The sequence below is a fragment of the Oncorhynchus keta genome, unplaced genomic scaffold, assembly GCF_023373465.1.
Source record: "Oncorhynchus keta strain PuntledgeMale-10-30-2019 unplaced genomic scaffold, Oket_V2 Un_contig_3330_pilon_pilon, whole genome shotgun sequence".
NCBI lineage: Eukaryota > Metazoa > Chordata > Actinopteri > Salmoniformes > Salmonidae > Oncorhynchus > Oncorhynchus keta.
This window is the reverse complement of record NW_026287199.1, coordinates 497,347-525,000: the sequence shown is the minus strand read 5'-3', so window position 1 is coordinate 525,000 and position 27,654 is coordinate 497,347. Positions and strand designations below refer to the sequence as shown.

General features: G+C 44.9%; 1 protein-coding gene across 1 annotated transcript in view; it reads left to right on the top strand.

Moving 5' to 3' along the window:
- LOC118383953 (collagen alpha-1(VI) chain-like) overlaps positions 1 to 27,654 on the top strand; it is a 107,202-nt gene that overhangs the window by 42,429 nt on the left and 37,119 nt on the right. Inside the window, exons 13-23 of the mRNA XM_052508061.1 lie at positions 6,937 to 6,999; positions 7,071 to 7,133; positions 7,217 to 7,270; positions 7,368 to 7,403; positions 9,245 to 9,307; positions 10,013 to 10,075; positions 15,043 to 15,105; positions 16,046 to 16,108; positions 16,230 to 16,280; positions 17,129 to 17,164; positions 22,483 to 22,545. Of these exons, the coding sequence (XP_052364021.1) occupies positions 6,937 to 6,999; positions 7,071 to 7,133; positions 7,217 to 7,270; positions 7,368 to 7,403; positions 9,245 to 9,307; positions 10,013 to 10,075; positions 15,043 to 15,105; positions 16,046 to 16,108; positions 16,230 to 16,280; positions 17,129 to 17,164; positions 22,483 to 22,545 (618 nt within the window). The remainder of the gene's footprint in view (positions 1 to 6,936; positions 7,000 to 7,070; positions 7,134 to 7,216; positions 7,271 to 7,367; positions 7,404 to 9,244; positions 9,308 to 10,012; positions 10,076 to 15,042; positions 15,106 to 16,045; positions 16,109 to 16,229; positions 16,281 to 17,128; positions 17,165 to 22,482; positions 22,546 to 27,654) is intronic.

The following is a 27,654-nucleotide window of genomic DNA, read 5'->3' as shown; positions in this document are numbered from 1 at the left end:
GATCTCAGGGCTGATCAGTCTGTTGGGATCTCAGGGCTGATCAGACTGTTGGGATCTCAGGGCTGATCAGACTGTTGGGATCTCAGGGCTGATCAGACTGTTGGGATCTCAGGGCTGATCAGTCTGTTGGGATCTCATGGCTGATCAGTCTGTTGGGATCTCAGGGCTGATCAGTCTGTTGGGATCTCAGGGCTGATCAGACTTTTTGGGATCTCAGGGCTGATCAGTCTGTTGGGATCTCATGGCTGATCAGTCTGTTGGGATCTCAGGGCTGATCAGACTGTTGGGATCTCAGGGCTGCTCAGACTGTTGGGATCTCAGGGCTCATCAGTCTGTTGGGATCTCATGGCTGATCAGTCTGTTGGGATCTCAGGGCTGATCAGTCTGTTGGGATCTCAGGGCTGATCAGACTGTTGGGATCTCATGGCTGATCAGTCTGTTGGGATCTCATGGCTGATCAGTCTGTTGGGATCTCATGGCTGATCAGTCTGTTGGGATCTCAGGGCTGATCAGTCTGTTGGGATCTCAGGGCTGATCAGTCTGTTGGGATCTCAGGGCTGATCAGTCTGTTGGGATCTCAGGGCTGATCAGTCTGTTGGGATCTCAGGGCTGATCAGTCTGTTGGGATCTCAGGGCTGATCAGTCTGTTGGGATCTCAGGGCTGATCAGACTGTTGGGATCTCAGGGCTGATCAGACTGTTGGGATCTCAGGGCTGATCAGACTGTTGGGATCTCAGGGCTGATCAGTCTGTTGGGATCTCAGGGCTGATCAGTCTGTTGGGATCTCAGGGCTGATCAGTCTGTTGGGATCTCAGGGCTGATCAGACTGTTGGGATCTCAGGGCTGATCAGACTGTTGGGATCTCAGGGCTGATCAGTCTGTTGGGATCTCAGGGCTGATCAGACTGTTGGGATCTCAGGGCTGATCAGACTGTTGGGATCTCATGGCTGATCAGACTGTTGGGATCTCAGGGCTGATCAGACTGTTGGGATCTCAGGGCTGATCAGTCTGTTGGGATCTCAGGGCTCATCAGACTGTTGGGATCTCAGGGCTGATCAGACTGTTGGGATCTCATGGCTGATCAGTCTGTTGGGATCTCAGGGCTGATCAGTATGTTGGGATCTCAGGGCTGATCAGTCTGTTGGGATCTCAGGGCTGATCAGTCTGTTGGGATCTCAGGGCTGATCAGTCTGTTGGGATCTCATGGCTGATCAGACTGTTGGGATCTGAGGGCTGATCAGACTGTTGGGATCTGAGGGCTGATCAGACTGTTGGGATCTCAGGGCTGATCAGTCTGTTGGGATCTGAGGGCTGATCAGTCTGTTGGGATCTCAGGGCTCATCAGACTGTTGGGATCTCAGGGCTGATCAGTCTGTTGGGATCTCAGGGCTGATCAGTCTGTTGGGATCTCAGGGCTGATCAGTCTGTTGGGATCTCAGGGCTGATCAGACTGTTGGGATCTCAGGGCTGATCAGACTGTTGGGATCTCAGGGCTGATCAGTCTGTTGGGATCTCAGGGCTGATCAGACTGTTGGGATCTCAGGGCTGATCAGTCTGTTGGGATCTCAGGGCTGATCAGTCTGTTGGGATCTCAGGGCTGATCAGTCTGTTGGGATCTCAGGGCTGATCAGACTGTTGGGATCTCAGGGCTGATCAGTCTGTTGGGATCTCAGGGCTGATCAGACTGTTGGGATCTCAGGGCTGATCAGTCTGTTGGGATCTCAGGGCTGATCAGACTGTTGGGATCTCAGGGCTGATCAGACTGTTGGGATCTGAGGGCTGATCAGACTGTTGGGATCTCATGGCTGATCAGACTGTTGGGATCTGAGGGCTGATCAATCTGTTGGGATCTCAGGGCTCATCAGTCTGTTGGGATCTCAGGGCTGATCAGACTGTTGGGATCTCAGGGCTGATCAGACTGTTGGGATCTCAGGGCTGATCAGACTGTTGGGATCTGAGGGCTGATCAGACTGTTGGGATCTCAGGGCTGATCAGTCTGTTGGGATCTCATGGCTGATCAGACTGTTGGGATCTGAGGGCTGATCAGACTGTTGGGATCTGAGGGCTGATCAGACTGTTGGGATCTCAGGGCTGATCAGTCTGTTGGGATCTGAGGGCTGATCAGTCTGTTGGGATCTCAGGGCTCATCAGACTGTTGGGATCTCAGGGCTGATCAGTCTGTTGGGATCTCAGGGCTGATCAGTCTGTTGGGATCTCAGGGCTGATCAGTCTGTTGGGATCTGAGGGCTGATCAGTCTGTTGGGATCTCAGGGCTGATCAGTCTGTTGGGATCTCAGGGCTGATCAGTCTGTTGGGATCTCAGGGCTGATCAGTCTGTTGGGATCTCATGGCTGATCAGTCTGTTGGGATCTCAGGGCTGATCAGTCTGTTGGGATCTCAGGGCTGATCAGACTGTTGGGATCTCATGGCTGATCAGTCTGTTGGGATATCAGGGCTGATCAGTCTGTTGGGATCTCAGGGCTGATCAGACTGTTGGGATCTCAGGGCTGATCAGTCTGTTGGGATCTCATGGCTGATCAGTCTGTTGGGATCTCAGGGCTGATCAGTCTGTTGGGATCTCAGGGCTGATCAGACTGTGGGATCTCAGGGCTGATCAGTCTGTTGGGATCTGAGGGCTGATCAGACTGTTGGGATCTCAGGGCTGATCAGTCTGTTGGGATCTCAGGGCTGATCAGTCTGTTGGGATCTCAGGGCTGATCAGTCTGTTGGGATCTCAGGGCTGATCAGTCTGTTGGGATCTCAGGGCTGATCAGTCTGTTGGGATCTCAGGGCTGATCAGACTGTTGGGATCTCAGGGCTGATCAGACTGTTGGGATCTCAGGGCTGATCAGTCTGTTGGGATCTCAGGGCTGATCAGACTGTTGGGATCTCAGGGCTGATCAGTCTGTTGGGATCTCAGGGCTGATCAGTCTGTTGGGATCTCAGGGCTGATCAGTCTGTTGGGATCTCAGGGCTGATCAGACTGTTGGGATCTCAGGGCTGATCAGACTGTTGGGATCTGAGGGCTGATCAGACTGTTGGGATCTCAGGGCTGATCAGTCTGTTGGGATCTCAGGGCTGATCAGTCTGTTGGGATCTCAGGGCTGATCAGACTGTTGGGATCTCAGGGCTGATCAGACTGTTGGGATCTCAGGGCTGATCAGACTGTTGGGATCTCAGGGCTGATCAGACTGTTGGGATCTGAGGGCTGATCAGACTGTTGGGATCTCAGGGCTGATCAGTCTGTTGGGATCTCATGGCTGATCAGACTGTTGGGATCTGAGGGCTGATCAGACTGTTGGGATCTGAGGGCTGATCAGACTGTTGGGATCTCAGGGCTGATCAGTCTGTTGGGATCTGAGGGCTGATCAGTCTGTTGGGATCTCAGGGCTCATCAGACTGTTGGGATCTCAGGGCTGATCAGTCTGTTGGGATCTCAGGGCTGATCAGTCTGTTGGGATCTCAGGGCTGATCAGTCTGTTGGGATCTGAGGGCTGATCAGTCTGTTGGGATCTCAGGGCTGATCAGTCTGTTGGGATCTCAGGGCTGATCAGTCTGTTGGGATCTCAGGGCTGATCAGTCTGTTGGGATCTCATGGCTGATCAGTCTGTTGGCATCTCAGGGCTGATCAGTCTGTTGGGATCTCAGGGCTGATCAGACTGTTGGGATCTCAGGGCTGATCAGACTGTTGGGATATCAGGGCTGATCAGTCTGTTGGGATCTCAGGGCTGATCAGACTGTTGGGATCTCAGGGCTGATCAGTCTGTTGGGATCTCATGGCTGATCAGTCTGTTGGGATCTCAGGGCTGATCAGTCTGTTGGGATCTCAGGGCTGATCAGACTGTTGGGATCTCAGGGCTGATCAGTCTGTTGGGATCTGAGGGCTGATCAGACTGTTGGGATCTCAGGGCTGATCAGTCTGTTGGGATCTCAGGGCTGATCAGTCTGTTGGGATCTCAGGGCTGATCAGTCTGTTGGGATCTCAGGGCTGATCAGTCTGTTGGGATCTCAGGGCTGATCAGACTGTTGGGATCTCAGGGCTGATCAGACTGTTGGGATCTCAGGGCTGATCAGTCTGTTGGGATCTCAGGGCTGATCAGTCTGTTGGGATCTCAGGGCTGATCAGTCTGTTGGGATCTCAGGGCTGATCAGACTGTTGGGATCTCATGGCTGATCAGTCTGTTGGGATCTCAGGGCTGATCAGTCTGTTGGGATCTCAGGGCTGATCAGTCTGTTGGGATCTCAGGGCTGATCAGACTGTTGGGATCTCATGGCTGATCAGTCTGTTGGGATCTCAGGGCTGATCAGACTGTTGGGATCTCATGGCTGATCAGTCTGTTGGGATCTCATGGCTGATCAGACTGTTGGGATCTCAGGGCTGATCAGACTGTTGGGTTCTCAGGGCTCATCAGTCTGTTGGGATCTCAGGGCTGATCAGTCTGTTGGGATCTCAGGGCTGATCAGTCTGTTGGGATCTCAGGGCTGATCAGACTGTTGGGATCTCAGGGCTGATCAGACTGTTGGGATCTCAGGGCTGATCAGTCTGTTGGGATCTCAGGGCTGATCAGTCTGTTGGGATCTGAGGGCTGATCAGACTGTTGGGATCTCAGGGCTGATCAGTCTGTTGGGATCTCAGGGCTGATCAGTCTGTTGGGATCTCAGGGCTGATCAGTCTGTTGGGATCTCAGGGCTGATCAGACTGTTGGGATCTCAGGGCTCATCAGACTGTTGGGATCTCAGGGCTGATCAGTCTGTTGGGATCTCAGGGCTGATCAGACTGTTGGGATCTCAGGGCTCATCAGACTGTTGGGATCTCAGGGCTGATCAGACTGTTGGGATCTCAGGGCTGATCAGACTGTTGGGATCTCAGGGCTGATCAGACTGTTGGGATCTCAGGGCTGATCAGACTGTTGGGATCTCAGGGCTCATCAGACTGTTGGGATCTCAGGGCTGATCAGACTGTTGGGATCTCAGGGCTGATCAGACTGTTGGGATCTCAGGGCTCATCAGTCTGTTGGGATCTCAGGGCTGATCAGACTGTTGGGATCTCAGGGCTGATCAGTCTGTTGGGATCTGAGGGCTGATCAGACTGTTGGGATCTCAGGGCTGATCAGTCTGTTGGGATCTCAGGGCTGATCAGTCTGTTGGGATCTCAGGGCTCATCAGTCTGTTGGGATCTCAGGGCTTATCAGACTGTTGGGATCTCAGGGCTGATCAGTCTGTTGGGATCTCAGGGCTGATCAGACTGTTGGGATCTCAGGGCTGATCAGTCTGTTGGGATCTCAGGGCTGATCAGACTGTTGGGATCTCAGGGCTCATCAGACTGTTGGGATCTCAGGGCTGATCAGTCTGTTGGGATCTCAGGGCTGATCAGACTGTTGGGATCTCAGGGCTGATCAGACTGTTGGGATCTCAGGTCAAATGATTCCGATTCACTTGGTAACAGCTCCTTACAGTTGTCAAATGATTCTGAATCACTTGGTAACAGGTCAGACGATTCTGAATCCCTTGGTAACAGGTCAAATGATTCTGAATCACTTGGTAACAGCTCCTTACAGTTGTCAAATGATTCTGAATCACTTGGTAACAGGTCAAATGATTCTGAATCACTTGGTAACAGGTCAGATGATTCTGAATCCCTTGGTAACAGCTCCTTACAGTTGTCAAATGATTCTGAATCGCTTGGTAACAGGTCAAATTATTATGAATCACTTTGTAACAGGTCAAATGATTCTGAATCACTTGGTAACAGGTCAAATGATTCTGAATCCCTTGGTAACAGCTCCTTACAGTTGTCAAATGATTCTGAATCCCTTGGTAACAGGTCAAATGATTCTGAATCCCTTGGTAACAGGTCAAATGATTCTGAATCACTTGGTAACAGGTCAAATGATTCTGAATCCCTTGGTAACAGGTCAAATGATTCTGAATCCCTTGGTAACAGGTCAAATGATTCTGAATCCCTTGGTAACAGGTCAAATGATTCTGAATCCCTTGGTAACAGGTCAAATGATTCTGAATCCCTTGGTAACAGGTCAAATGATTCTGAATCCCTTGGTAACAGGTCAAATGATTCTGAATCCCTTGGTAACAGGTCAAATGATTCTGAATCACTTGGTAACAGGTCAAATGATTCTGAATCCCTTGGTAACAGGTCAAATGATTCTGAATCCCTTGGTAACAGGTCAAATGATTCTGAATCCCTTGGGAACAGCTCCTTACAGTTGTCCACTGGTACCCTAGTTTATTAGTTTAGACCCTTATACAGTGTGTGTGTGTGTGTGTGTGTGTGTGTGTGTGTGTGTGTGTGTGTGTGTGTGTGTGTGTGTGTGTGTGTGTGTGTGTGTGTGTGTGTGTGTGTGTGTGTGTGTGTGTGTGTGTGTGTGTGTGTGTGTGTGTGTGTGTGTGTGTGTGTGTGTGTGTTTACAGTATGTTATCCCCCAAGGGTTAGTTTATAAACATGCTGCCAACAGAGTATGTAAACACAGTTTAACAGCCTGGTCTGTCTGTCTGTCTGTCTGTCTGTCTGTCTGTCTGTCTGTCTGTCTGTCCCTCTATCTGTCCCTCTGTCTGTCCCTCTGTCTGTCTGTCTGTCCCTCTGTCTGTCTGTCTGTCTGTCTGTCCCTCTGTCTGTCCCTCTGTCTGTCCCTCTGTCTGTCTGTCTGTCCCTCTGTCTGTCCGTCTGTCTGTCCGTCTGTCTCTCTCTCTCTCTGTCTGTCTGTCTGTCCCTCTGTCTGTCTGTCCCTCTGTCTGTCCCTCTGTCTGTCCCTCTGTCTGTCTGTTTTAGCCACATGTAGTAATAGGTGTACCCTAAGGGGTGGATAATCAGTAGTAGAACTGTGTGAGGTAGTGAAGTTCTGCTCTGCCTCAGGGGCTCTAGAACACTTGGGTTCTATTGCTCCCTGTTCTATATTCTGACTTCTATTCTGGTTGTAGGGCTCACAAGGAGACGGCGGTCCTAAGGGAGATCCTGGTCCATACGGAACCAAAGGAGCTAAGGTACAGTAAGATGACTTCCTGTTGTACTGTTGTTACCATGGCGATGTTGACAAGTGTATTTCTTGTTTCAGGGTGATCGGGGGAAAAACGGAGAACCAGGACGACCCGGTAACTACGGACCGCCCGGAACCAAGGTGTGTGTATGTGTGTGTACACGAGTTTGGTTGTGTTTATGTGACTCTGAATCAACTCATATTAACATGCTGTGTTCTGATAGGGTACACTGGGCCCAATAGGAGCCAATGGGGACAAAGGACAGCGGGGTGATGATGTAAGTGATTCTAACTCCTGAGAATTATGGGAAGATTCTGTTCACAAGAATGTGTTGATGACATCAAGTGTGGCATCATGACTGGTGTGTGTTTCAGGGAGCACCTGGACCGGACGGCCTCCGAGGAGACAAAGTATTCACACTTTACTACTCCTACACTGTGTGTCTGTGTGTCTGTGTCTGTGTGTCTGTGTGTCTGTGTGTCTGTGTCTGTGTGTCTGTGTGTCTGTGTGTCTGTGTATCTGTGTATCTGTGTATCTGTGTGTCTGTGTGTCTGTGTATCTGTGTATCTGTGTCTGTGTGTCTGTGTCTGTGTGTCTGTATCTGTGTGTCTGTGTATCTGTGTGTCTGTGTGTCTGTGTGTCTGTGTGTCTGTGTGTCTGTGTGTCTGTGTGTCTGTGTCTGTGTGTCTGTGTCTGTGTGTCTGTATCTGTGTGTCTGTGTCTGTGTGTCTGTGTGTCTGTGTCTGTGTGTCTGTGTCTGTGTCTGTATCTGTGTGTCTGTGTATCTGTGTGTCTGTGTGTCTGTGTGTCTGTATCTGTGTGTCTGTGTCTGTGTGTCTGTGTCTGTGTGTCTGTATCTGTGTGTCTGTGTGTCTGTGTGTCTGTGTGTCTGTGTCTGTTGTCTGTGTCTGTGTGTCTGTATCTGTGTATCTGTGTATCTGTGTGTCTGTGTATCTGTGTGTCTGTGTGTCTGTGTGTCTGTGTGTCTGTGTCTGTGTGTCTGTGTCTGTGTGTCTGTATCTGTGTGTCTGTGTCTGTGTGTCTGTGTGTCTGTGTCTGTGTGTCTGTGTCTGTGTGTCTGTATCTGTGTGTCTGTGGCTGTGTGTCTGTGTGTCTGTGTGTCTGTATCTGTGTGTCTGTGTCTGTGTGTCTGTGTGTCTGTATCTGTGTGTCTGTGTCTGTGTGTCTGTGTGTCTGTGTGTCTGTGTCTGTGTGTCTGTGGCATCTGTGTGTCTGTGTCTGTGTGTCTGTCTGTGTGTCTGTATCTGTGTGTCTGTATCTGTGTGTCTGTGTCTGTGTGTCTGTGTGTCTGTGTCTGTGTCTGTGTGTCTGTGTGTCTGTATCTGTGTGTCTGTGTCTGTGTGTCTGTGTGTCTGTATCTGTGTGTCTGTGTCTGTGTGTCTGTGTCTGTGTGTCTGTGTGTCTGTGTGTATGTGTATCTGTGTATCTGTGTGTCTGTGTATCTGTGTGTCTGTGTGTCTGTGTCTGTGTGTGTCTGTATCTGTGTATCTGTGTGTCTGTGTATCTGTGTGTCTGTGTGTCTGTGTATCTGTGTATCTGTATCTGTGTGTCTGTGTCTGTGTGTCTGTATCTGTGTGTCTGTATCTGTATCTGTGTGTCTGTGTGTCTGTGTGTCTGTGTGTCTGTATCTGTGTGTCTGTGTCTGTGTGTCTGTGTGTCTGTATCTGTGTGTCTGTGTCTGTGTGTCTGTGTCTGTGTGTCTGTGTGTCTGTGTGTATGTGTATCTGTATCTGTGTATCTGTGTGTCTGTGTATCTGTGTGTCTGTGTGTCTGTGTCTGTGTGTGTGTGTGTCTGTATCTGTGTATCTGTGTGTCTGTGTATCTGTGTGTCTGTGTGTCTGTGTATCTGTGTATCTGTATCTGTGTGTCTGTGTCTGTGTGTCTGTATCTGTGTGTCTGTATCTGTATCTGTGTGTCTGTGTGTCTGTGTGTCTGTATCTGTGTGTCTGTGTCTGTGTGTCTGTGTCTGTGTATCTGTATCTGTGTGTCTGTGTATCTGTGTGTCTGTATCTGTGTGACTGTGTGTCTGTATCTGTGTGTCTGTGTGTCTGTGTGTCTGTATCTGTGTGTCTGTGTGTCTGTATCTGTGTGTCTGTGTGTCTGTGTGTCTGTGTGTCTGTGTGTCTGTCTGTGTGCCTGTGTGTCTGTGTGTCTGTGTATCTGTGTGTCTGTGTATCTGTGTGTCTGTGTATCTGCGTGTGTGTGTTGACTTCTGTCCATTCTCCTTCAGGGAACCCCAGGAGAGAAAGGAGAACAAGGAACCCGTGGAAACAGAGGACCAAGAGGAGATTTGGTGAGTGATGATGATGATGATGTCCTTGAGCAAGGCAAATGATCTGGGGCAGGGATGATTTGGGTGGGGGGGAACTCAGTCGGGGTCTCAACTTCCTGTTGACAGTTAGAATACACACGGTGACATTTAGAAATGTGGTTTTCCATTAGCCCATATCAGGAAAACAGGATGTGATTGGTCAAATAGTCTAGCGGCCAGCCAGCTATCTAAACTGGTTGAATTACCGCCCGGGGTGGGGCCCATTGATCATCAGTTGTCATTTTAAAAAACTGGAAACATTTGCCTCCCCCCTGTGGCAACATGTGTAGAATTTCAGGAAATTAATTTTAAAACGTTAATGTTTTCTCTTGGATGTCACGAGTGGGGGCCGCTAAATGTTTTTTGGGGTGGGGGTTTAGACGTGGGTACACAGACCCACAAGCCACTGCGGCCCCTCATGATGAGTTCTGTTTTTTGTGGCCCCTACCCCCCGATCAAAGTTGCCCCTCCCTAATCTAGGGAGTTGAAAGCCTGGTTACCATTCTCTCCATGAAGTCCGTGCAAATTACAGAAGTGGTCATGATGACGATGATGGTGATGATGATGATGGTGATGATGATGATGATGGTGATGATGGTGATGATGATGATGATGGTGATGATGGTGATGATGATGATGTTGATGATGATGAAGGTGTGTGTTGACGGATGTCTTCTGTCCCTTCAGGGTGACCCAGGGCCTCGTGGAGATCAGGGCAGAGAGGGTTCATCTGGAGCCAATGGAGAGCCTGTATGTACCATAGTTCTAAAACAACGTTAAAAACCCTTCATCAAGCTTACTAGGTTAACTCTAAGGCTGCTTACTAGGTTAACTCTAAGGCTGCTTACTAGGTTAACTCTAAGGCAGCTTACTAGGTTAACTCTAAGGCTGCTTACTAGGTTAACTCTAAGGCTGCTTACTAGGTTAACTCTAAGGCTGCTTACTAGGTTAACTCTAAGGCTGCTTACTAGGTTAACTCTAAGGCTGCTTACTAGGTTAACTCTAAGGCTGCTTACTAGGTTAACTCTAAGGCTGCTTACTAGGTTAACTCTAAGGCTGCTTACTAGGTTAACTCTAAGGCTGCTTACTAGGTTAACTCTAAGGCTGCTTACTAGGTTAACTCTAAGGCTGCTTACTAGGTTAACTCTAAGGCTGCTTACTAGGTTAACTCTAAGGATGCTTACTAGGTTAACTCTAAGGCTGCTTACTAGGTTAACTCTAAGGCTGCTTACTAGGTTAACTCTAAGGCTGCTTACTAGGTTAACTCTAAGGCTGCTTACTAGGTTAACTCTAAGGCTGCTTACTAGGTTAACTCTAAGGCTGCTTACTAGGTTAACTCTAAGGCTGCTTACTAGGTTAACTCTAAGGCTGCTTACTAGGTTAACTCTAAGGCTGCTTACTAGGTTAACTCTAAGGCTGCTTACTAGGTTAACTCTAAGGCTGCTTACTAGGTTAACTCTAAGGCTGCTTACTAGGTTAACTCTAAGGCTGCTTACTAGGTTAACTCTAAGGCTGCTTACTAGGTTAACTCTAAGGCTGCTTACTAGGTTAACTCTAAGGCTGCTTACTAGGTTAACTCTAAGGCTGCTTACTAGGTTAACTCTAAGGCTGCTTACTAGGTTAACTCTAAGGCTGCTTACTAGGTTAACTCTAAGGCTGCTTACTAGGTTAACTCTAAGGCTGCTTACTAGGTTAACTCTAAGGCTGCTTACTAGGTTAACTCTAAGGCTGCTTAACTAGGTTAACTCTAAGGCTGCTTACTAGGTTAACTCTAAGGCTGCTTACTAGGTTAACTCTAAGGCTGCTTACTAGGTTAACTCTAAGGCTGCTTACTAGGTTAACTCTAAGGCTGCTTACTAGGTTAACTCTAAGGCTGCTTACTAGGTTAACTCTAAGGCTGCTTACTAGGTTAACTCTAAGGCTGCTTACTAGGTTAACTCTAAGGCTGCTTACTAGGTTAACTCTAAGGCTGCTTACTAGGTTAACTCTAAGGCTGCTTACTAGGTTAACTCTAAGGCTGCTTACTAGGTTAACTCTAAGGCTGCTTACTAGGTTAACTCTAAGGCTGCTTACTAGGTTAACTCTAAGGCTGCTTACTAGGTTAACTCTAAGGCTGCTTACTAGGTTAACTCTAAGGCTGCTTACTAGGTTAACTCTAAGGCTGCTTACTAGGTTAACTCTAAGGCTGCTTACTAGGTTAACTCTAAGGCTGCTTACTAGGTTAACTCTAAGGCTGCTTACTAGGTTAACTCTAAGGCTGCTTACTAGGTTAACTCTAAGGCTGCTTACTAGGTTAACTCTAAGGCTGCTTACTAGGTTAACTCTAAGGCTGCTTACTAGGTTAACTCTAAGGCTGCTTACTAGGTTAACTCTAAGGCTGCTTACTAGGTTAACTCTAAGGCTGCTTACTAGGTTAACTCTAAGGCTGCTTACTAGGTTAACTAAGGCTGCTTACTAGGTTAACTCTAAGGCTGCTTACTAGGTTAACTCTAAGGCTGCTTACTAGGTTAACTCTAAGGCTGCTTACTAGGTTAACTCTAAGGCTGCTTACTAGGTTAACTCTAAGGCTGCTTACTAGGTTAACTCTAAGGCTGCTTACTAGGTTAACTCTAAGGCTGCTTACTAGGTTAACTCTAAGGCTGCTTACTAGGTTAACTCTAAGGCTGCTTACTAGGTTAACTCTAAGGCTGCTTACTAGGTTAACTCTAAGGCTGCTTACTAGGTTAACTCTAAGGCTGCTTACTAGGTTAACTCTAAGGCTGCTTACTAGGTTAACTCTAAGGCTGCTTACTAGGTTAACTCTAAGGCTGCTTACTAGGTTAACTCTAAGGCTGCTTACTAGGTTAACTCTAAGGCTGCTTACTAGGTTAACTCTAAGGCTGCTTACTAGGTTAACTCTAAGGCTGCTTACTAGGTTAACTCTAAGGCTGCTTACTAGGTTAACTCTAAGGCTGCTTACTAGGTTAACTCTAAGGCTGCTTACTAGGTTAACTCTAAGGCTGCTTACTAGGTTAACTCTAAGGCTGCTTACTAGGTTAACTCTAAGGCTGCTTACTAGGTTAACTCTAAGGCTGCTTAACTCTAGGTTAACTCTAAGGCTGCTTACTAGGTTAACTCTAAGGCTGCTTACTAGGTTAACTCTAAGGCTGCTTACTAGGTTAACTCTAAGGCTGCTTACTAGGTTAACTCTAAGGCTGCTTACTAGGTTAACTCTAAGGCTGCTTACTAGGTTAACTCTAAGGCTGCTTACTAGGTTAACTCTAAGGCTGCTTACTAGGTGAACTCTAAGGCTGCTTACTAGGTTAACTCTAAGGCTGCTTACTAGGTTAACTCTAAGGCTGATATATTCTTGTTCATCGTCCGTCAACAGATGACTCCTAATTATCGTACATCAAATCTTTGTCTAAGAGGTTTAACTCGGTTGCTTAGCTATTGCATTACAGTGCAGAATGTGGTGGTATTATTATGAATCATGTTCTCGGTGACCACTAGCATTACGAGGGGAAAGGAACACACAGTCAAAAGACATGTTCTTTTTGGCATAGTTCTTTCACCCGGTAGAGAGGGGGAGTGAGTCAGAGGGGAAAGTGTGAGTCTAGAAGTTCCCTGTAAAAACAGAAGCCGAGATGGAACTCTGTCCAGATTTCTCTCTCTCTCTCTCTCTCTCTCTCTCTCTCTCTCTCTCTCTCTCTCTCTCTCTCTCTCTCTCTCTCTCTCTCTCTCTCTCTCTCTCAATTTCACTTCTCTCTCTGTCTCTCTGCCTCTCTCTCTCTCTCTCTCTCTCTCTCTCTCTCTCTCTCTCTCTCAATTGACTTCTCCTCCCTCCCTCCCTCCCTCCCTCCCTCCCTCCCTCCCTCCCTCCCTCCCTCCCTCCCCCTCCCTCCCTCTCTCTGTCTCTCTCTCTCTTTTTCTGTCTTTCTCTCACACACACACTTTCCCCTGACTTAGCCCTTCTAATGTGTGTCTGTGACCATCCAATAAGACAGGGCGTATTATGATAATTATGACCGTTAGCGCTGTTGAATATTAGTGTAACCATAGAAACCCACCTACCTCTGTGATGCCGTGCCTCTCTCTGAATGGCTGCTTTGTGCTTTAGGTCCTCTCCTCATCAAAACCTAATGAACCTAAACCTAACCTAAAACCTAATGAACAGGACACACTCACACATCGGGTCTTTGTGCTTTAGGTCCTCTCCTCATCAAAACCTAATGAACAGAACAAACATGAAATAGACCACACATCGGGTCTTTGTGCTTTAGGTCCTCTCCTCATCAAAACCTAATGAACAGGACAAACATGAAATAGACCACACATCGGGTCTTTATGCTTTAGGTCCTCTCCTCATCAAAACCTAATGAACAGAACAAACATGAAATAGACCACACATCGGGTCTTTGTGCTTTAGGTCCTCTCCTCATCAAAACCTAATGAACAGAACAAACATGAAATAGACCACACTCACACATCGGGTCTTTGTGCTTTAGGTCCTCTCCTCATCAAAACCTAATGAACCTAAACCTAACCTAAAACCTAATGAACAGGACAAACATGAAATAGACCACACTCACACATCGGGTCTTTGTGCTTTAGGTCCTCTCCTCATCAAAACCTAATGAACAGAACAAACATGAAATAGACCACACATCGGGTCTTTGTGCTTTAGGTCCTCTCCTCATCAAAACCTAATGAACAGGACAAACATGAAATAGACCACACATCGGGTCTTTATGCTTTAGGTCCTCTCCTCATCAAAACCTAATGAACAGAACAAACATGAAATAGACCACACATCGGGTCTTTGTGCTTTAGGTCCTCTCCTCATCAAAACCTAATGAACAGGACACACTCACAATAGGGTCTTTATGCTTTAGGTCCTCTCCTCATCAAAACCTAATGAACAGAACAAACATGAAATAGACCACACATCGGGTCTTTGTGCTTTAGGTCCTCTCCTCATCAAAACCTAATGAACAGAACAAACATGAAATAGACCACACTCACACATCGGGTCTGTGTCTCATAAATCAATTGAATAAACACCATCACAATAGAATCATGATTTATTTTAGGCAGGTCTAAAGAAAATGTATTTCATGTCCTACTGTATGTTATCTGACTATAGACTGTAGGCTTGTTCATTTATCTGACTAGATACTGTATGTTATCTGTCTATAGACTGTAGACTAGTTCATTTATCAGACTAGATACTGTATGTTATCAGACTAGATACTGTATGTTATCAGGCTATAGACTGTAGACCTGTTCATTTATCAGACTAGATACTGTATGTTATCAGGCTATAGACTGTAGACTAGTTCATTTATCAGACTAGATACTGTATGTTATCTGACTAGATACTGTATGTTATCTGTCTATAGACTGTAGACCTGTTCATTTATCAGACTAGATACTGTATGTTATCAGGCTATAGACTGTAGACTAGTTCATTTATCAGACTAGATACTGTATGTTATCAGACTAGATACTGTATGTTATCAGACTAGATACTGTATGTTATCAGACTAGATACTGTATGTTATCAGACTAGATACTGTATGTTATCAGACTAGATACTGTATGTTATCAGACTAGATACTGTATGTTATCAGACTAGATACTGTATGTTATCAGACTAGATACTGTATGTTATCAGACTAGATACTGGATGTGTGTGTGTGTACAGTATGTTCTAAGCGTAGTCTTGTGTGTTCCAGGGTGACATTGGCAGGGCGGGGTCTCCAGGATACAGAGGAGATGAGGGCGCCCCCGGGCCAGAGGTGAGGCATCTCGTTCATCTGTTTATTCATTCTGGCATCGAGTTAGTAATACATGTATTTATCTCACACACATTCATCACTGTGTTGGAAAAGTTTAAGGCTTTGTCAAATCTTATTTTCCATCTGATATTGGGATATTGATCAAAGTGTGTGTTTAAATGTGGTCAGGTAGTCAGGAAGTCTCAGAGGAGAACGACTGCTCCCTGTCATTGAAGCCACCGAAGGCCGATCGCGGTACTGCAGGCATTGTTAGCACAAAACAGGATCCTGCATTAGAGCGAATGGAAAAATGCATCTTTGTGTTAATAAAAAATGTTTCAAAGACAATCACGGTACCAATAACTGCTTTTAATAACTTATTTTATGTCATTGAACCGATTATTTTAAAATCGCACACAAAATAAGTTAAGGATAATTTAGTTACTAATGGCAGCCTGCAGTACCCCTGTCGGCCTTCAACTTGAGTTACTCAAATAGAGGGGGCAGCACTGAGCTAGCCAACAGCTTTACGTCTTGCAGTAGCTCAAACTTAGCATGTTATGACGCCATCTTAACCGACTTAATTTGGCTTCAATGCGCTGTTGAGTCTACACATTGGAATGAAGGGTGTCACATGATCAATGGGATGAACATTGGGAAGTCTTCATCGGATGAAGTTCAGCCATTAACCTCTGACCTACATTTCCTACATTGTCTTATCTAAACTACATTTCCCATCTGTCTCTTATCTAAACTACATTTCCCATCTGTCTCTTATCTAAACTACATTTCCCATCTGTCTCTTATCTAAACTACATTTCCCATCTGTCTCTGATCTAAACTACATTTCCCATCTGTCTCTGATCTAAACTACATTTCCCATCTGTCTCTTATCTAAACTACATTTCCCATCTGTTTCCGAAATCTAAAATATTTTTCCTATCTGCCTCTTATTTCCCAGGGCCCCAAAGGACCAAGAGGGATCAAAGGAGCTCCCGGAGACAGAGGCCAGATCGGAGCGAGGGTGAGAGAGAGAGCAAGAGGGGGAGTGCGGGGGGCTGGAGGAGAGGGAGAGGAGTGTGTACAGTGTGTGAAAGAGAGAAAGAAAGAGAGATGGCTGAAGTGTTCTGCCTCTTCTATTCCAGGGAGAAGATGGTGCACCTGGAAATGGAACTGAGGGTTGTCATGGTTTCCAGGTACAATTGTGTGACGTGGTGTATTGTTGTTTGGGTTTATAATAATGTGTGTGTGTGTGTGTGTGTGTGTGTGTGTGTGTGTGTGTGTGTGTGTGTGTGTGTGTGTGTGTGTGTGTGTGTGTGTGTGTGTGTGTGTGTGTGTGTGGGTGGGTGGGTGTATATACAGTGTGTGTGTGTGTGGGTGGGTGTATATACAGTGTGTGTGTGTGTGGGTGGGTGTATATACAGTGTGTGTGTGTGGGTGGGTGTATATACAGTGTGTGTGTGTGGGTGGGTGTATATACAGTGTGTGTGTGTGTGTGGGTGGGTGTATATACAGTGTGTGTGTGTGTGTGTGTGTGTGTGTGTGTGTGTGTGTGTGTGTGTGTGTGTGTGTGTGTGTGTGTGTGTGTGTGTGTGTGTGTGTGTGTGTGTGTGTGTGTGTTTGTCTGTGTGTGTGTGTGTGTGTGTGTGTGTGGGAGTGTATATACAGCGTGTGTGTGTGTGTGCGTTTGTCTATGTGTGTGCGTGCGTGGATGTATGTACAGTGTGTGTGTGTGTGTGCGTTTGTCTATGTGTGTGCGTGCGTGGATGTATGTACAGTGTGTGTGTGTGTGTGTGTGCATTTGTCTATGTGTGTGCGTGCGTGGATGTATGTACAGTGTGTGTGTGGGAGTGTATATACAGTGTGTGTGTGTGTGCGTTTGTCTATGTGTGTGCGTGCGTGGATGTATGTACAGTGTGTGTGTGTATATACAGTGTGTGTGTGTGCGTTTGTCTATGTGTGTGCGTGCGTGGATGTATGTACAGTGTGTGTGTTGTTCGGCCGTCTCTCTCTCTCACGTGTGTTTGTCTCTTGCCTCTCTCAGGGTTACCCCGGCCCACGAGGAGGTACTGGAGAGCCGGTGAGTTCATGAACTTTCACCTTTAAGCTCTCACCTCTGAATCAGGACCAAGGCATGACTCACACTACCACAACTGGAACAATGAGTCGTGATGACTAGTGTTGCTTAAACAATGAGTCATGATGACTAGTGTTACTGGAACAATGAGTCATGATGACTAGTGTTACTGGAACAATGAGTCATGATGACTAGTGTTACTGGAACAATGAGTCATGATGACTAGTGTTACTGGAACAATGAGTCATGATGACTAGTGTTACTGGAACAATGAGTCATGGTGACTAGTGTTACTGGAACAATGAGTCATGATGACTAGTGTTACTGAAACAATGAGTCATGATGACTAGTGTTGCTGGAACAATGAGTCATGGTGACTAGTGTTACTGGAACAATGAGTCATGATGACTAGTGTTACTGGAACAATGAGTCATGATGACTAGTGTTACTGGAACAATGAGTCATGATGACTAGTGTTACTGGAACAATGAGTCATGGTGACTAGTGTTACTGGAACAATGAGTCATGATGACTAGTGTTACTGGAACAATGAGTCATGGTGACTAGTGTTACTGGAACAATGAGTCATGATGACTAGTGTTACTGGAACTGAAACAATGAGTCATGGTGTCTAGTGTTACTGGAACAATGAGTCATGATGACTAGTGTTACTGGAACAATGAGTCATGATGACTAGTGTTACTAGAACAATGAGTCATGGTGACTAGTGTTACTGGAACAATGAGTCATGGTGACTAGTGTTTCTGGAACAATGAGTCATGGTGACTAGTGTTGCTGGAACAATGAGTCATGGTGACTAGTGTTACTGGAACAATGAGTCATGATGTCTAGTGTTACTGGAACAATGAGTCATGGTGACTAGTGTTACTGGAACAATGAGACATGATGACTAGTGTTACTGGAACAATGAGTCATGATGACTAGTGTTACTGGAACAATGAGTCATGATGACTAGTGTTACTGGAACAATGAGTCATGGTGACTAGTGTTACTGGAACAATGAGTCATGATGACTAGTGTTACTGGAACAATGAGTCATGATGACTAGTGTTACTGGAACAATGAGTCATGATGACTAGTGTTACTGGAACAATGAGTCATGATGACTAGTGTTACTGGAACAATGAGTCATGATGACTAGTGTTACTGGAACAATGAGTCATGGTGACTAGTGTTACTGGAACAATGAGTCATGATGACTAGTGTTACTGAAACAATGAGTCATGATGACTAGTGTTGCTGGAACAATGAGTCATGGTGACTAGTGTTACTGGAACAATGAGTCATGATGACTAGTGTTACTGGAACAATGAGTCATGATGACTAGTGTTACTGGAACAATGAGTCATGATGACTAGTGTTACTGGAACAATGAGTCATGGTGACTAGTGTTACTGGAACAATGAGTCATGATGACTAGTGTTACTGGAACAATGAGTCATGGTGACTAGTGTTACTGGAACAATGAGTCATGATGACTAGTGTTACTGGAACTGAAACAATGAGTCATGGTGTCTAGTGTTACTGGAACAATGAGTCATGATGACTAGTGTTACTGGAACAATGAGTCATGATGACTAGTGTTACTAGAACAATGAGTCATGGTGACTAGTGTTACTGGAACAATGAGTCATGGTGACTAGTGTTTCTGGAACAATGAGTCATGGTGACTAGTGTTGCTGGAACAATGAGTCATGGTGACTAGTGTTACTGGAACAATGAGTCATGATGTCTAGTGTTACTGGAACAATGAGTCATGGTGACTAGTGTTACTGGAACAATGAGTCATGATGACTAGTGTTGCTGGAACTGGAACAATGAGTCATGATGACTAGTGTTACTGGAATTGAAACAATGAGTCATGATGACTAGTGTTACTGGAACAATGAGTCATGATGACTAGTGTTACTGGAACAATGAGTCATGGTGACTAGTGTTTCTGGAACAATGAGTCATGGTGACTAGTGTTTCTGGAACAATGAGTCATGGTGACTAGTGTTACTGGAACAATGAGTCATGGTGACTAGTGTTTCTGGAACAATGAGTCATGATGACTAGTGTTACTGGAACAATGAGTCATGATGACTAGTGTTACTGGAACAATGAGTCATGGTGACTAGTGTTACTGGAACAATGAGTCATGATGACTAGTGTTACTGGAACAATGAGTCATGGTGACTAGTGTTACTGGAACAATGAGTCATGATGACTAGTGTTACTGGAACTGAAACAATGAGTCATGGTGTCTAGTGTTACTGGAACAATGAGTCATGATGACTAGTGTTACTGGAACAATGAGTCATGATGACTAGTGTTACTAGAACAATGAGTCATGGTGACTAGTGTTACTGGAACAATGAGTCATGGTGACTAGTGTTTCTGGAACAATGAGTCATGGTGACTAGTGTTGCTGGAACAATGAGTCATGGTGACTAGTGTTACTGGAACAATGAGTCATGATGACTAGTGTTACTGGAACAATGAGTCATGGTGACTAGTGTTACTGGAACAATGAGTCATGATGACTAGTGTTACTGGAACAATGAGTCATGATGACTAGTGTTACTGGAACAATGAGACATGATGACTAGTGTTACTGGAACAATGAGTCATGATGACTAGTGTTACTGGAACAATGAGTCATGATGACTAGTGTTACTGGAACAATGAGTCATGGTGACTAGTGTTACTGGAACAATGAGTCATGATGACTAGTGTTACTGGAACAATGAGTCATGATGACTAGTGTTACTGGAACAATGAGTCATGATGACTAGTGTTACTGGAACAATGAGTCATGATGACTAGTGTTACTGGAACAATGAGTCATGATGACTAGTGTTACTGGAACAATGAGTCATGGTGACTAGTGTTACTGGAACAATGAGTCATGATGACTAGTGTTACTGGAACAATGAGTCATGATGACTAGTGTTGCTGGAACAATGAGTCATGTGACTAGTGTTACTGGAACAATGAGTCATGATGACTAGTGTTACTGGAACAATGAGTCATGATGACTAGTGTTACTGGAACAATGAGTCATGATGACTAGTGTTACTGGAACAATGAGTCATGGTGACTAGTGTTACTGGAACAATGAGTCATGATGACTAGTGTTACTGGAACAATGAGTCATGGTGACTAGTGTTACTGGAACAATGAGTCATGATGACTAGTGTTACTGGAACTGAAACAATGAGTCATGGTGTCTAGTGTTACTGGAACAATGAGTCATGATGACTAGTGTTACTGGAACAATGAGTCATGATGACTAGTGTTACTAGAACAATGAGTCATGGTGACTAGTGTTACTGGAACAATGAGTCATGGTGACTAGTGTTTCTGGAACAATGAGTCATGGTGACTAGTGTTGCTGGAACAATGAGTCATGGTGACTAGTGTTACTGGAACAATGAGTCATGATGTCTAGTGTTACTGGAACAATGAGTCATGGTGACTAGTGTTACTGGAACAATGAGTCATGATGACTAGTGTTGCTGGAACTGGAACAATGAGTCATGATGACTAGTGTTACTGGAATTGAAACAATGAGTCATGATGACTAGTGTTACTGGAACAATGAGTCATGATGACTAGTGTTACTGGAACAATGAGTCATGGTGACTAGTGTTTCTGGAACAATGAGTCATGGTGACTAGTGTTTCTGGAACAATGAGTCATGATGACTAGTGTTACTGGAACAATGAGTCATGGTGACTAGTGTTTCTGGAACAATGAGTCATGGTGACTAGTGTTTCTGGAACAATGAGTCATGGTGACTAGTGTTACTGGAACAATGAGTCATGATGACTAGTGTTACTGGAACAATGAGTCATGATGACTAGTGTTACTGGAACAATGAGTCATGATGACTAGTGTTGCTGGAACTGGAACAATGAGTCATGGTGACTAGTGTTACTGGAACAATGAGTCATGATGACTAGTGTTACTGGAACTGGAACAATGAGTCATGATGTCTAGTGTTGCTGGAATTGAAACAATGAGTCATGATGACTAGTGTTACTGGAACAATGAGTCATGATGACTAGTGTTACTGGAACAATGAGTCATGGTGACTAGTGTTACTGGAACAATGAGTCATGATGACTAGTGTTACTGGAACTGAAACAATGAGTCATGATGACTAGTGTTACTGGAACAATGAGTCATGATGACTAGTGTTACTGGAACTGAAACAATGAGTCATGGTGACTAGTGTTACTGGAACAATGACTCATGGTGACTAGTGTTACTGGAACAATGAGTCATGATGACTAGTGTTACTGGAACAATGAGTCATGATGACTAGTGTTACTGGAACAATGAGTCATGGTGACTAGTGTTACTGGAACAATGAGTCATGATGACTAGTGTTACTGAAACAATGAGTCATGATGACTAGTGTTACTGGAACAATGAGTCATGATGACTAGTGTTTCTGGAACAATGAGTCATGATGACTAGTGTTACTGGAACAATGAGTCATGGTGACTAGTGTTACTGGAACAATGAGTCATGATGACTAGTGTTACTGGAACAATGAGTCATGGTGACTAGTGTTACTGGAACAATGAGACATGGTGACTAGTGTTACTGGAACAATGAGACATGGTGACTAGTGTTACTGGAACAATGAGTCATGGTGACTAGTGTTACTGGAACAATGAGACATGTTGACTAGTGTTACTGGAACAATGAGTCATGATGACTAGTGTTTCTGGAACAATGAGTCATGATGACTAGTGTTACTAGAACAATGAGTCATGGTGACTAGTGTTACTGAAACAATGAGTCATGGTGACTAGTGTTACTGGAACAATGAGTCATGATGACTAGTGTTACTGGAACAATGAGTCATGGTGACTAGTGTTACTGGAACAATGAGTCATGATGACTAGTGTTACGGGAACAATGAGTCATGGTGACTAGTGTTACTGGAACAATGAGTCATGGTGACTAGTGTTACTGGAACAATGAGACATGGTGACTAGTGTTACTGGAACAATGAGTCATGATGACTAGTGTTTCTGGAACAATGAGTCATGATGACTAGTGTTACTGGAACAATGAGTCATGGTGACTAGTGTTACTGGAACAATGAGTCATGGTGACTAGTGTTACTGGAACAATGAGTCATGGTGACTAGTGTTACTGGAACAATGAGTCATGGTGACTAGTGTTACTGGAACAATGAGTCATGGTGACTAGTGTTACTGGAACTGAAACAATGGGGAACTGTTTCCCTGACCATGAGGGACTGTTTCCCAGTCCCTGACCATGAGGTTTTTGACCTTTAGGGTGGAAAGGGAACCCCAGGACCTAAAGGAGATGACGGAGAGCCTGGAGACGCTGGCCTGGATGTGAGTCACACCATCTCTCTCTCTCTCTCTCTCTCTCTCTCTCTCTGTCTGTCTCTCCCTCTCTCTCTCTCTCTCTCTCTCTCTCTCTCTCTCTCTCTCTCTCTCTCTCTCTCTCTCTCTCTCTCTCTCTCTCTCTCTCTCTCTCTCTCTGTCTCTCTGTCTCTCTCTCTCTCTCTCTGTCTCTCTGTATCTCTGTCTCTCTCTCTGTCTCTCTCTCTCTCTCTCTCTCTCTCTCTCTCTCTCTCTATCTCTATATATATATATATATATATATATATATATATATATATATATATATATATATTCCTTTCTATTACTCTATGCAGCGCTCTAAAGTGAGACCAGTCTGGTTGCAAATGTGACAAAATATTTTGCTTTGCGACCATGATTAGTATTTTATGCGACTAGGAAACCAATCTCTCAGATAGTAATGATGAGGCTTCGCTGTACCTTAGTTTCAAAGTGAGTGCAGATTCGATTGCGTCATGGTTGTTCCCAATGCATTATATATACACTAGATGACGGACAAGGAGCACTGTTTGGAAGCCACCGTGCCTCCAGCTTGGCTCTCCCCTCACCATTATATATACACTGGTATATATACACTAGATGACGGACAAGGAGCACTGTTTGGAAGCCACCGTGCCTCCAGCTTGGCTCTCCCCTCACCATTATATATACACTAGTATATATACACTAGATGACGGACAAGGAGCACTGTTTGGAAGCCACCGTGCCTCCAGCTTGGCTTTCCCCTCACCATTATATATACACTAGATGACGGACAAGGGGCACTGTTTGGAAGCCACCGTGCCTCCAGCTTGGCTCTCCCCTCACCATTATATATACACTAGTATATATACACTAGATGACGGACAAGGGGCACTGTTTGGAAGCCACCGTGCCTCCAGCTTGGCTCTCCCCTCACCATTATATATACACTAGTATATATACACTAGATGACGGACAAGGAGCACTGTTTGGAAGCCACCGTGCCTCCAGCTTGGCTTTCCCCTCACCATTATATATACACTAGTATATATACACTAGATGACGGACAAGGGGCACTGTTTGGAAGCCACCGTGCCTCCAGCTTGGCTCTCCCCTCACCATTATATATACACTAGATGATGTTTGAAGCCACCGTGCCTCCAGCTTGGCTCTCCCTCACCATTATATATACTAGTATATATACACTAGATGACGGACAAGGGGCCCTGTTTGGAAGCCACCGTGCCTCCAGCTTGGCTCTCCCCTCACCATTATATATACACTAGTATATATACACTAGATGACGGACAAGGGGCACTGTTTGGAAGCCACCGTGCCTCCAGCTTGGCTTTCCCCTCACCATTATATATACACTAGTATATATACACTAGATGACGGACAAGGGGCACTGTTTGGAAGCCACCGTGCCTCCAGCTTGGCTCTCCCCTCACCATTATATATACACTAGTATATATACACTAGATGACGGACAAGGGGCACTGTTTGGAAGCCACCGTGCCTCCAGCTTGGCTTTCCCCTCACCATTATATATACACTAGATGACGGACAAGGGGCACTGTTTGGAAGCCACCGTGCCTCCAGCTTGGCTCTCCCCTCACCATTATATATACACTAGTATATATACACTAGATGACGGACAAGGGGCACTGTTTGGAAGCCACCGTGCCTCCAGCTTGGCTCTCCCCTCACCATTATCTATACACTAGTATATATACACTAGATGACGGACAAGGAGCACTGTTTGGAAGCCACCATGCCTCCAGCTTGGCTTTCCCCTCACCATTATATATACACTAGTATATATACACTAGATGACGGACAAGGGGCACTGTTTGGAAGCCACCGTGCCTCCAGCTTGGCTCTCCCCTCACCGAAGCTATAGAAATCCATTTATTAATGTCTACATTTATTCTATTACAGACACCTTAATGCATTAGAAACAAACAACTATGAGAAGTAGACATTGTTCTAAAGCCCAATGCTCTGACCTACTACAGTAGCTATGTTGGTCTATTGTTCTCCAAACAGCGTGTTGGCAAACCTCAAACAGCCTAACTGCATCTTTATGTAATACATGTATCACTAGCCACTTTAACTATGCCACTTTGTTTACATACTCATCTCATATGTATATACTGTACTCTATATCATCTACAGCATCCTTATACAGGGGTACCAGGTAGTAATGGGAGTACAGGTTAGTAATGAGGCTATATACAGGGGTACCAGGTAGTAATGGGAGTACAGGTTAGTAATGAGGCTATATACAGGGAGTACCAGGTATTAATTAGTCTATATACAGGGGGTACAGGTAGTAATGAGGCTATATACAGGGAGTAACAGATACTAATGAGGCTTTATACAGGGGTACCAGGCACAGGGAGTACTGGTGCCGATTTGATGTGCTGTAGTACAGGTTAGTAATGAGGCTATATACAGGTGTACCAGGTTAGTAATGAGGCTATATACAGGGGGTACAGGTTAGTAATGAGGCTATATACAGGGGCACCAGGTAGTAATGAGGCTATATACAGGGGTACCAGGTTAGTAATGAGGCTATATACAGGGGGTACAGGTAGTAATGAGGTTATATACAGGGGTATCAGGTTAGTAATGAGACTATATACAGGGGTACCAGGTTAGTAATGAGGCTATATACAGGGGTACCAGGTTAGTAATGAGGGGGTACAGGTTAGTAATGAGGCTATATACAGGGGTACCAGGTTAGTAATGAGGCTATATATAGGGGTACCAGGTTAGTAATGAGGCTATATACAGGGGGTACAGGTAGTAATGAGGTTATATACAGGGGTATCAGGTTAGTAATGAGACTATATACAGGGGTACCAGGTTCGTAATGAGGCTATATACAGGGGTACCAGGTTAGTAATGAGGGGGTACAGGTTAGTAATGAGGCTATATACAGGGGTACCAGGTTAGTAATGAGGGGGTACAGGTTAGTAATGAGGATACATACAGGGGTGTCAGGTTAGTAATGAGGCTATATACAGGGGTATCAGGTAGTAATGAGGCTATATACAGGGGTACCAGGTTAGTAATGAGGCTATATACAGGGGTACCAGGTTAGTAATGAGAGGGGTACAGGTTAATAATTAGGCTATATACAGGGGTACCAGGTTAGTAATGAGGCTATATACAGGGGTATCAGGTTAGTAATGAGGCTATATACAGGGCTACAGGTTAGTAATGAGGCTATATACAGGGGGTATCAGGTTAGTAATGAGGCTATATACAGGGGTATCCGGTTAGTAATTAGGCTCTATACAGGGGTATCAGGTTAGTAATGAGGCTATATACAGGGGTATCAGGTTAGTCAAGGTATTATGTACATGTATGTAGGGGCGAGGCAGTCAGGGTCGATAATAAACAGAGTTGCTGCAGTGTATGTGAAGAGTGAGAAAGAGTGTCTATGTGTGAGAGAGTGTGTGTGGTGTGTGTGTGTGTGTGTGTGTGTGTGTGTGTGGTGTAAATATCAAATCAAATCATGTCACATTTTATTTTACACACACACTATATTACCATGTCGCTATGCTTAAAACACACACACACACACACACACACACACACACACACACACACACACACACACACACACACACACACACACACACACACACACACACACACACACACACACACACACATTATATTACCATGGCACCATGCTTTGAACACACACACACACACATACACGCACACACTCAGACACTCAGACATGTGTTTGTTAAGCATAAATGTTTTATGTGTCTGGGACTGTTGAAGTTTGGAATGTGTGGTGATTAGAGCAGTGTGTTAGGGAGGAGGTGTCTAACTATTCTTGGACCAGATGTCTCCACAAGAATAGCAAACAAACAAACATTTAACTTGTTTAACATTAAACAAGGTCAAATGCTATTTCTAGGGTTAAGGTTGGAATTAATGATGGGGTTAGAATTAAGGGAGGAGGTACAACTTGTTCTGGTACATTATGGTACAACTTGTTCTGGTACATTATGGTACAACTTGTTCTGGTATAGTATGGTACAACTTGTTCTGGTATAGTATGGTACACCTTGTTCTGGTACATTATGGTACACCTTGTTCTGATACATTATGGTACACCTTGTTCTGGTACATTATGGTACACCTTGTTCTGGTATAGCATGGTACACCTTGTTCTGGTATAGTATGGTACACCTTGTTCTGGTATAGCATGGTACACCTTGTTCTGGTATAGTATGGTACAACTTGTTCTGGTATAGTATGGTACACCTTGTTCTGGTATAGCATGGTACACCTTGTTCTGGTATAGTATGGTACACCTTGTTCTGGTATAGTATGGTACACCTTGTTCTGGTATAGTATGGTATAATATACACCTTGTTCTGGTACATTATGGTACACCTTGTTCTGGTATAGTATGGTACAACTTGTTCTGGTATAGTATGGTACACCTTGTTCTGGTATAGTATGGTACACCTTGTTCTGGTATAGTATGGGATAATATACACCTTGTTCTGGTATAGTATGGTACACCTTGTTCTGGTACATTATGGTACACCTTGTTCTGGTATAGTATGGTACACCTTGTTCTGGTATAGTATGGTACACCTTGTTCTGGTATAGTATGGTACACCTTGTTCTGGTATAGTATGGTACACCTTGTTCTCGTATAGTATGGTATAATATACACCTTGTTCTGGTATAGTATGGGATAATATACACCTTGTTGTGGTATAGTATGGTACACCTTGTTCTGGTATAGTATGGCACACCTTGTTGTGGTATAGTATGGTATAATATACACCTTGTTGTGGTATAGTATGGTACACCTTGTTCTGGTATAGTATGGTACACCTTGTTCTGGTATAGTATGGTACACCTTGTTCTGGTATAGTATGGTACACCTTGTTCTGGTACATTATGGTACAACTTGTTCTGGTACATTATGGTACACCTTGTTCTGGTATAGTATGGTACACCTTGTTGTGGTATAGTATAGGATAATATACACCTTGTTGTGGTATAGTATGGTACACCTTGTTCTGGTATAGTATGGTACACCTTGTTCTGGTATAGTATGGTATAATATACACC